Genomic DNA, 10,000 nt, shown 5'->3' with positions numbered 1-10,000 from the left:
CAACTATCTGGTCAGATATTATTATAACAATAGAACCAAACGCAAATTTAATAGCAATGGAAAATATCGCATGCAATACATGTACATCAAGGAAATAAAGTGCTGAACGGAAAAATACACTTACAAAAGTTTTTTCTTTTAAATGTAATTAGGATATCAGTAAGTACGATAAAGTCTCATTTAGTCACTGTCTGATTCAATAACAAAGTACGATTTAAACGATGAAATGATATATGAAATGGATCATATACGAACTGCGGATATGAAATCAAGTGAAGCCATGATCCACGCAGTTATGAACGCAATTTTTGCAATTGCGTAAAGAAGCCTAAAAAATTCAGGACTTCAACGGGGTTTGAACCCGTGACCTCGCGATACCGATGCGACGCTCTAACGAATTATTATTCATTATCAAACAGAGACAAGAGAAGGCTAAGCAGTGTGCAGAAGAAAAAGAAAAGAAGAAACTCGAGCGAGAAGCAGCAGCAGCAGAAAAAGAGAAAAAGAAAACTGAAGCTCAAAAAAAAGGCCAGCAGGAAAAGGATGATGTTGTTTCTTCAGAGAGTTCAGTCAAAAAGGCATCTTCCGATGGGAAAGAGAGGGTATGTGTGTTCAAATTAAATAAGATTTGGCCTTACGTCTTGTTTTTTTGTATCGTCTAAAAGCTGGAATTTGAGAATTTGCTGTTCAGTATTTTTTTCTTCACTTTTTGGCTACAACCTATTTCCAAAAGACTACTTCGACGACTTGGCAGACATTTTGATTTTGATTGTTTGGAAAGATATTATGGGATGCTCACGGCGCAAATTAAGCTATGATAGCTATTGCAGCAACACAATTCAAAAGGGCCGCCGTATCGTCAAAGTTGTCTATTGTCCGCCTTTTTGTGCAGCCTTGGGATATGATTGCCTATGCTTTTTTCAATTTGAATGAAGTTTTTCATCATAGGACGAGTTGCCACTTCCATTTACTGTTCTAAAAAACTTTGTAGTGTATTAAAATACAATCCATGTTCCAAAAGATTTGTTTAAACGTGTCTACCTTTTTTCCTCTTTCAAATATACGGGAACACATTCAAGGCAGTTTATTATTAGTATTACTATTATTATTGTTGTTGTTATTATTATTATTATTATTATTATTTTAAACAAATTTCTTTGCTTGGCATTTAATTTATCAAATTAATTTTAAACAACAAAATTTGTAGTTCTTGAAGGGGCGGTGGAGTATTCTTGTAAAGAATAAGTAGTAAATTTATCTGATTGGAAGCAGTAAAAGTCTTTAAGACTTTTTAAGGCAACAAAGTTGTTTTCCAAGTAAGGATAGCATTATGTCTTGAGAACATCCTTTCTGCTTGCATCCTTAAATTGAATTCTTGAATGAGAATTTTCAGCATTCATCCACTTAGGTCACGGATTTGCTGGCAAATCTCGATAGCAATTTTAGCAAAAAATGTGCACAAGACATTGCTGGCAAAATTCGTTAATTTGTAATTAAACGAATTGTACATCGCCAATCAAAAAAAAAATTTAAAATGTTAACAAAAGTAGTAAATGCAGCAAGAATAACAAATGTAGCAAGGCATACATGTAGGAATGATAAATTGCAAAGGTTCTTAAAAGGGCATTGTCACTCTATTTTACTAAAACTTAAAACACTTAAAGACGCCTTTGCATCAATGCAGACCAAAAAATAATGCAGTGGTTTTGTTGCCAAGAAGCATTGAAGCTTTTCTTTGCTGCTTGCAGCCAAGGATGGAGAGGATGCAAATGGATTGCAACTTGGAGACGGTGTCTTCAGAAAGTCTGCGAAAAATTAACCACGAATAGCACTTTGTGCCATAAATATATTTCATATCTTGTCAGTGGGTTGTCAGGAATGTCATACGTGTGAGCTTAAGTACTACTTTAAGTTTTTACCCAGTGCTGAGTTAAAAACAGCAAATTTAGCACATGACAGTGCCCTTTAATGTCGAAAGGCCAGTGATTTCATCTTACTTTTCCTGTCAGATGGTTATGTCTTTGCCAACTGCCCTTTTTGTAATTCGGAGTAGACCGTAAATGCATGTACTGTGTCTGATGCATCATTCCACTCAACGTTCAGGGTTTCCTGTATTTGTACATGCAAATGTTTTGTTTTTTAGAGAAGTTTTCAAATGACTGTCAAGAGTAATTAAACAATTGCAATTTCTAGGCTCATTGATTGGTGTAAAACTCTAGCGCCCGTTTATCAACCAATGAGAAGGAAAACCAAAACCAATCGCGACTTGCACACGCGATTTTTCCCTCCCTTTGAGGAAGTTACATGGAATTGCTATAAATTTGGATTGGTTCATTGTGCTGTTTGGACCTGCTGTGATTGGTGGAAATGATTACTTTGGTATTCTTTTAAAACACTCTGTTGAAAACTACTCTATGCTCAACTGTGACTAAAATTCTACAATTTTTGATTGTTTTCAGGCTCCAGTCCATAAATACTCCTTACTTCCAAGATTTTACAGAGCGCAAGCCATACACGAGCTGTTATGGGTGCTGGTATATGGTGATATATGTCAGCAGGAGACATCAAATGAAGATTTTGAAAGTGAAATGTACAGTGGCATGGAAGAAAGCTTAGATCACAGTGATAACTGGATTAAGTTCTTAAAGCCTTTAGCAAAAGTTTGCAATGAAGATGGTACACCTCTTCTTGGCTGGTTTCGTTTCTCTGATGTCTTACAAGTGATGCCTGTGACAATTCTCTGCAGGTCAATAGATATTGCCGGAGAGGTAAGCAGAGGATGCGTATGGCTCCAGGAGAAGTGCACAGATTTCTTTGAAAATTTAAGGTGTAATTTATGATGTCCGACAGCCTGTGTACCTGGCAGTACCGTTTTTGAGTGAGAAATTGAGTGGTGAAGCTACAAATATGCAAGCAAAGTCAATTTCCCCTTGGTTCGGCTCATCTTTTTGCCAGCTTCAAATGACCTTGTTTTGTTTTGTTTTGTTTTTTGATCACAAGTAAAATTTTGTGAAATTTCTGTAAAGTGCCAATCACTTCAACAAACGTTAACGTTCCACTTAATGTATTCTCCGAAATAATCCCAAATACATCACATAGTTCCAAGAACTATTGTCCAGAAATACACACGTTGGCGAAAATGGCAAATATGGCACAGAATCGCCAAAGTTTGATGAATGTTCCAATGAGGTGACCAAGGGCCCCTTTCAGACAGGCAATTTTGGTAAATTTGGCGAAAGTGGCGAATATGGCGAAGAATCACCAAAGTCTTAACAAGAATTGAAATGAGATGGCAAAGGGACCCTTTTGAAATTTCAATAAAAAGGTTCTAAAAACGCATTTGGGACCATTTCATACAAGAAATAAAGTAGAAAAGTTTGTTGAGGTGATAGCCACGTTAAATTTGTCTCACTCATTTAACACCTTCTATTAATGTTTTATTTCTCCAATAGGCTTTTTTTTTTTTTTTTTTCTTTAGACGTTTTTGAGAAATAGAGCGTAATTCGAACAATTATTGACTGAGGTTTTGGAGAAATTGTGGAGTCGTTCTCACTCTTTAATTAAGTGGGGATAGCTCTCACCTAGGGCTCCCATCATTGTGGCGCCATATAAAAAAAGTTCTTAAGACGCAAACTTAAGGAATCTTGTTTTGACTGTTATATATCCCTTTTTTCACTGCTTACATAGCTGTTATATCTTTTTCTGAAGATTGAAGGCTTTGATGAATATGCAAGTGATCCTGCAAATAGGAACGTCCTGCTTGGTGATCTTCCACAACCGCTTAAAGGAAGGGTCTTTGAATGTGGGTAAGTCTGGGCTCTTTTTCACTGGCTTCACTTCTGCAAGCGTGTCTCACTTTCACCATTTTTTTGCTTGACAGTGGCGCGGCATATTCAGATGCAAATATAAATGCAAGAAAAAACTGTAGTACCCAACATTTCACAAAATAAAAGGGACTTGAGGAGCATTACCATTTCAGTTCAACAGTTGCTTACATTTGAGCCCCCACCCCCTTTTTTTGTTAAATAAGCCCAAGTCCAAGCTTTTTGTTATGGAAATTAGTTTCCAGTAAATAAAAACCATATTAGCACGAGAAAGACTAAGTACATAGTTAAGGCTGGTTTACATGTACGACACAAGCGTAAGCACTAGGTTGTTTACATCTGCGATAAGCATAAACACAAGGTGACATACGCAGGCACAGGGAACAAATTGTTTTGGCGCCAAAATTTCAAACCCAAAATGGCGGACACCTGGAGATGAGGAGGTGTTGTTGCTTGTTCTTCTTCTTTTTTTTTTTTGCAAAGAAGAAGGCGAAGGGAAGGAGCAATAAAAGAGAAGCCAAAGATCTGCCTGTTCAAAGAGGAAAAATAATGGTAAACACGTAAAACTCAGGGTTTTCGTGTGAATTGCGTGTTCGATTAGTAGGCATTAATTTGACCTGTCAGTGTGACACATTTTGAAGCATGCGTGATTCATCGTTGTCGACAATTGTCGCGTGTATTGCCTAAATCATAACTTGTGCAATAGTCCATTTAAGCTTTGGATTTGAAGTCTTTGTGTTGAAAATTCTTTCCAATGTGGTATGGATAATTCCAATAATTTTTTTTTTTTTTGTAGGAGATTTAAATCAGGCCCATCAAACCTCCTCACCAACTTGGCTCACATAGGTTTGGTCACACCACTACTTCCACTTCCACATATTCTCAGAGACGTAAGTAAACCGGTGAACTTAAAGTGCCCCTGTGACCAAAAAAATCAATTGTTATCCTTCTTTGGATTTCAAAACTATAGTAACTAAACACTAAGTGACCACAGTCTTAAGCTTTGAGTTCAAAAAGACACATGTTTATTTCAACTGGCATTTTCCTATTTAATGGTCCGCCATTACTTACTTTAAGTTCTTGAGAAAGCTGGATCAAGGAGAAAATGACGTCAAAGGCTCACTAGTTTAAGAATGCAATGCGTGTGTACGCCGCAGAATTAATATGCAGCATGGGAGTTTTCGTCTTAACAAGGTGGGCGATAGTGCTTTATGTGTGCTTGACATATTTGTTTTGCTAATGAAATTCTGTTTGACATAATGATGTTTCATTCCTCTATTTATATCTCATTGATATTCATTAGACTTCGGGCATGTGATATTAGTGTGCGTTCATTTATTTAAGGTTGTCAGTTTGACGAACTTTGGTTGGAGTCGCCCTACCCTCCCACCCTTCCTGCTTTCTCTTTTGGCACCACCGTGTCTTCTCCAGCGAGCTTACAGAGTTTAAGATCTGCGACGCGATGTTAACGAAAACGTCATTTAAAATTGCAACTTCAGGTTAATTAATCTTTTCCATCATTATGTCGGCTTGTCTAACGTCTAAAAAACCAGTGTAACTTTCCAGGAACTGAATGAGGAGGAGCGGTGTTGAAGCTACGACAGACAATTCAAATTTGATGCCTTGTGTTCAGGTTCTCTGAAAAACTTGAGAATTGGTAATTTCACGTTGTAGATTTGCAGAAAACGTAAAAGAAATGTACAAAAATGAAAAATTCACGTGCAGAGCGTTTAAAGCTATTGTTTTTGCCCATTAAATATGCATAATGTGTAACGTTTTCGTTGCCGTCGCGTCGTAGATCGTAAACTCCCTCTTGCTCGTCTGGGCCCGATTGTTCAAAAACCGATTAACTTAATCCAGGGTTAGCGTGAACTTTGTTTCATGTTTTCCATTTTTTGGTGAAAGTTTCCTTTGCCTTTTTTTGTTTTTCAATATTGACTTCCTCCAATGTAAAGGTTTGCCGAATATCAGCGTTGAACAGCATTTGGGAGTAGAGACATAATCTCCTTGTTTAATTTTTAATCTTGGATTAGCGTTAATCGGGTTTTCAACAACCGGGCCCTGGAGTGACCTTCCCATAACTTAATGCTAACGACGCATGACGTATAGTGCAACTGTGATAAAAAAATCACCTATTTTTTTTCCTTCAGACTTCGAGAGTTTGTTTGCTTCTCACTCGACTGGTGAAATTTTTTATCTAAAGGCTCTTTACTTTGACTGTAAGTTTGGATTGCACGGTGCGCCATTACTCACGTTCAGAAAATTAATGACCAATTGGACCTCAAATGTTTTGGATCCAGGAAGAAGTGATGTCATGTACGCGCTAGCTTCTAAAAAGAGTCTGAAAAGTGTCTGAAAGCTCAAATGCGTCGCGTACACACGCATTGCATTCTTAAACCAGATAGCCTATCCTCGATCCAGCTCTCTCAAGATTTTAAAATTAGTAATGGCAGACCATCAAATAGAAAAATTCCAGTTAAAATAAACTGGTGTCTTTTTGAAATCAAGGTTTCAAACTTGGGTCTCTTGGGCCGTTTTCTTTTGGAAACAACGGTCTTAGATTGGTTGGGTTTTTTCGTGTCCTATTGGGAAAAAAACTGCTTTCTGTTGGCTTGGTTGGTTTGGGTGGTCAAACTAGTTTGGGAAGTCATGGGCAGCGACTGCTGTCGTTTACGCAGGCTCCAGCCATGTTGTTTCCTTCAACTTGTCAACGCGGAGAGGTCTGGTAATGACTATTCTCAGGAATTGCAGCGTTTCAAAAGAAAACGATTGAAAAGGTGTTCTATTGGGAAACCTAAACCGGTTGCGATTGAAACGGTTGATCTCAGTAGAATACGACCTTAGTGTTTAGTTAAGTAAACATAGATTTCAAATACAAAGAAAAAGAAGAATTGATTCCTTTGTCATTGTAGCACTTTAATGTCTTCTTGTTTTGTAGGCGAAGATATTTTTAAGCAAGGGTGTGAAATTATTGGACACCAGAACTTCTATTCCTGCCTATCACACTGTTTGTCCACCACCAGAGAAATCGTTTGAAATGCGTACTCACTTGTTTACGACCATGGCTGCTGTAAGGAGTTACTGGAGGGATCTGAACTGCGTCTGTCTCAATACCCCACTGGGTATGCACTCTTTGTGTGTTAATTTCTGGTCATAGGGTCGAGGAGTCCGTTTTTTAACTCCCTTTTGTTCCACCAGTAGAGCGATTTTCAAATGCGTGTTGTAAACCAAAACCAAAGTAATTACTTTGGCCAATCAAAAGGACGGAGACAATCCAGTAAACCAATCAAAGCTCAAAGTAATTACACGTAGCCGACACAAAGCCCAAGAAAATGTGCACGAGCACATTGGTTGAAAAAGTGGCGCGAGAACTTTGAAGCAATCAGATTCAATTGAAAATCGCGCTATTTATAATAAAAGAGTAATAAGGGGGTTCACCGCGCTCGTATCGTTCTGGTACGGCACTGACGAATACAGCTATAAAAGCCGCTTTGACAATTGCCGTGCATTCCCAAATGCAGGACAAATTTAGCTCGATTTTATAAATGCAATCCCTGATATAATGCAAAGCCTGGTGTCATTCTATGGTAAATTCACATAGGAACCTGACAAATGTATTTGAATGCCTTTGTGAGTACTTAACACTCCAAAATAGATTTAACTTGATTGTTGGCTGTGCGACCCGTAATGGCTCCTTCCGTTCAGTTTTATGAAATTTTCAAAAAACTAGGCATTGTTTTTTGCTGATATTTTTTACTACTCTATGAAGATACTGTTCTCAGCAAAAATATGTAACATTATTTATTTCTTTGATCGTGAGCGGGCGGTATCCTGAGAATCCTGCAATATGATTGGTTCCGGGAGCGGGTAGTATTTTCCTATCTCCTGACCACGGTCATGGTAACCAACTACGCTAAGCGCAAAGTGCGCAAAGTGCAATAGAGCAGTGTTATTGTTCAACTTTCTCATAAAAAAACAATGGATTCTGACGAAAGCTATCACAGTGAAAGCGAATTTTATTACCCAACAATGTGTAAAATAAAAACACGACTTTTCCAGTTTTTCTTAATAATTTCTCCTACCTTCTAAAAATAAAATTTAGAAATAAATAAAAATGTTATTCACCGGCCTTGGTCGGTCCGTATTGGAAAAAACTGTGCCCTCTGTCTCGAGTACGGCCCTCGGCCTGCGGCCTCGGGCCGAACTCAAGACCTCGGGCGCAGTTTTTCCCAATACGGACCTCCCGGCCGGTGAATAACATATATATAATGTGGGGGCCACCGCACTCGTTCAGGAGAAAATAGCCATTCCTTAAATTGACAAATTAAGTTTGCAGGGGAGCTAATGCGCGAGCCGATGACGCAAGAAATTATCAGCAGTTTTATTGGTGCAATACAGAAACAGTGACTCACCTTAAAAGGTTTTCTGGAGGGTCACTTGAAGCTAAGGACAACTAGAATGGTAATTCAGTTATTTATACTGACGTATGACAACAACATCATATTACAATTAAAGAACTTAAAAGTACTTGTTACCCACAATTAGTTGATCTTTTGGAATTATTGAATAAGACGTAAGAGTAAGATAGAAATAACCACTGATCGAAAGTTGAACTTAGAGTTGGGATGTTTCTGAAAGGCGCTGTAACAACTATAGGTATATGAAAGGGTCATAATTTTTAAGGTCTCAGAGTGAAAACCCCTTTTATAAAAGCAATTAACGAGCTCATAAAATAATGAACTTTTAGCAGCCATTGGAAAATCAAGTATGAAAGGGTTTCAGTATGACCTTTACCTAGAAAGCTTTGTCGGGAACGCTCTTAGTAACGGTGTGTACTATTGTTATCGCGCATAAGTTCAGCGCATCGCGATATCTGATACAGATATCTCACATTGGCAGAAAATGTACCTTTTCAGGGTTGGTACGAACCGATGAAGCTTTGGAAAGTAATGTTAAAAACAGGAGACTACTTCAGTTTGGTAAGGAAGAAATAGACGAAGGCCGTGTTGAATTGCCACCTGGGGACAATCGTGGAGCCGGAGGCCTGGACCGATGTTTGTTCAGTCACTTGCAAAAGAACTGGACGCGGTTGCTTACAAAATCTAACGTTGGAATTGTTCAAAGGAAAAGGTCAGTTGTAATGGGCCATTTCCGAGTTGCTATTTGTCTCTGTTTCGAACTGAGTCTTGGTTCTCAACTGTTGTAAGGGAAATAAGTTTGATTTGAATGAGAATGCGCAACTCATTGCCATTTGACTGGTTGTGCAGCAGGACTCGCTTTGAAACTGAGGCATGCAGCAACTCGGAAATGGGCAAATCCTTTAAAGTTACTTTCGTTACAAAGGGTGCCTTAAACTGGGCTCATTCTGTGCACTGGCCTATTAGCATTTTTTTAGCAAATAAGAGTTTTTAATTTCTACCTCATTAGCGCATACCCATCATTTAAATCAATTAGCTTACAAACAGCACTGAGTATTGAAAGTGCATTTCATAATAAGTTAACTAGACGTTTTTAACTCTCTGGACTTGGTAGTCCTTGAGGACTATATCCCCATTTCGCTGATGCTAAAATACCCCTCACAACTGTGATGATCATCTCAACGCTTGAGACATAAATGGGAGAAACACTAATGTAATTTGTTAATAGTTAATACGGTTTCGTCTTAAAATTGTTTGCAGAAAGTCACCAATACCAACTGTAGCAGTCGAGGAAGAAGCTGTGAGTTCTGGCAGTGATCAAGTCCCACAAAAAAGCCAAAAAAAGATTCGGACGTTAGGAACAGCAGAGACCAAAAAGCTGGCCAAGAAAGGAAAAGGACCAAAAAAGATGCGCAAGCGGAAAGCAGAAGGTAAGAACTGAACTAATTTTACTGATTTTTAGTATAATATTCAGGTGATTATGGACATTTTCTTGTTCTTATTTGTTGAGAATTTAATCATATGTCTCTATAATCACCCCTCATGGACAGAGTGATTGTAGCATGAAAGATAAATTTAAAACTGACTGCTCCCCCCATTTTGTTACCGAGGAAGAGATGTTAAAGGGGCTAGGTCATGCAATTTTAGGCAATTTCAGCACTGATCGAATGGTCATAGAATTAACTAAAATATCAAAATAACTGTTCAAAACTATAGAAGAACTCTAACAAAACACAGGGAAGCCAAGAAGGGACATGG

The 10,000-nt window shown here is 38.1% G+C and overlaps 1 protein-coding gene across 3 annotated transcripts in view; it reads left to right on the top strand.

Moving 5' to 3' along the window:
- LOC138033085 (general transcription factor 3C polypeptide 1-like) overlaps nt 1–10,000 on the top strand; it is a 111,508-nt gene that overhangs the window by 67,136 nt on the left and 34,372 nt on the right. For all 3 annotated transcript variants that reach the window (XM_068880850.1, XM_068880849.1, XM_068880847.1), the window contains exons 15-21: nt 420–602; nt 2,460–2,768; nt 3,709–3,806; nt 4,621–4,714; nt 6,763–6,946; nt 8,741–8,954; nt 9,503–9,672. In XM_068880850.1, coding sequence (XP_068736951.1) covers nt 420–602; nt 2,460–2,768; nt 3,709–3,806; nt 4,621–4,714; nt 6,763–6,946; nt 8,741–8,954; nt 9,503–9,672 — 1,252 coding nt within the window. The remainder of the gene's footprint in view (nt 1–419; nt 603–2,459; nt 2,769–3,708; nt 3,807–4,620; nt 4,715–6,762; nt 6,947–8,740; nt 8,955–9,502; nt 9,673–10,000) is intronic.

Source organism: Montipora capricornis, chromosome 14 (assembly GCF_036669925.1).
Source record: "Montipora capricornis isolate CH-2021 chromosome 14, ASM3666992v2, whole genome shotgun sequence".
Taxonomy (NCBI): domain Eukaryota; kingdom Metazoa; phylum Cnidaria; class Anthozoa; order Scleractinia; family Acroporidae; genus Montipora; species Montipora capricornis.
The sequence above is the reverse complement of the archived record's forward strand: the minus strand, read 5'-3'. Positions and strand labels throughout refer to the sequence as shown.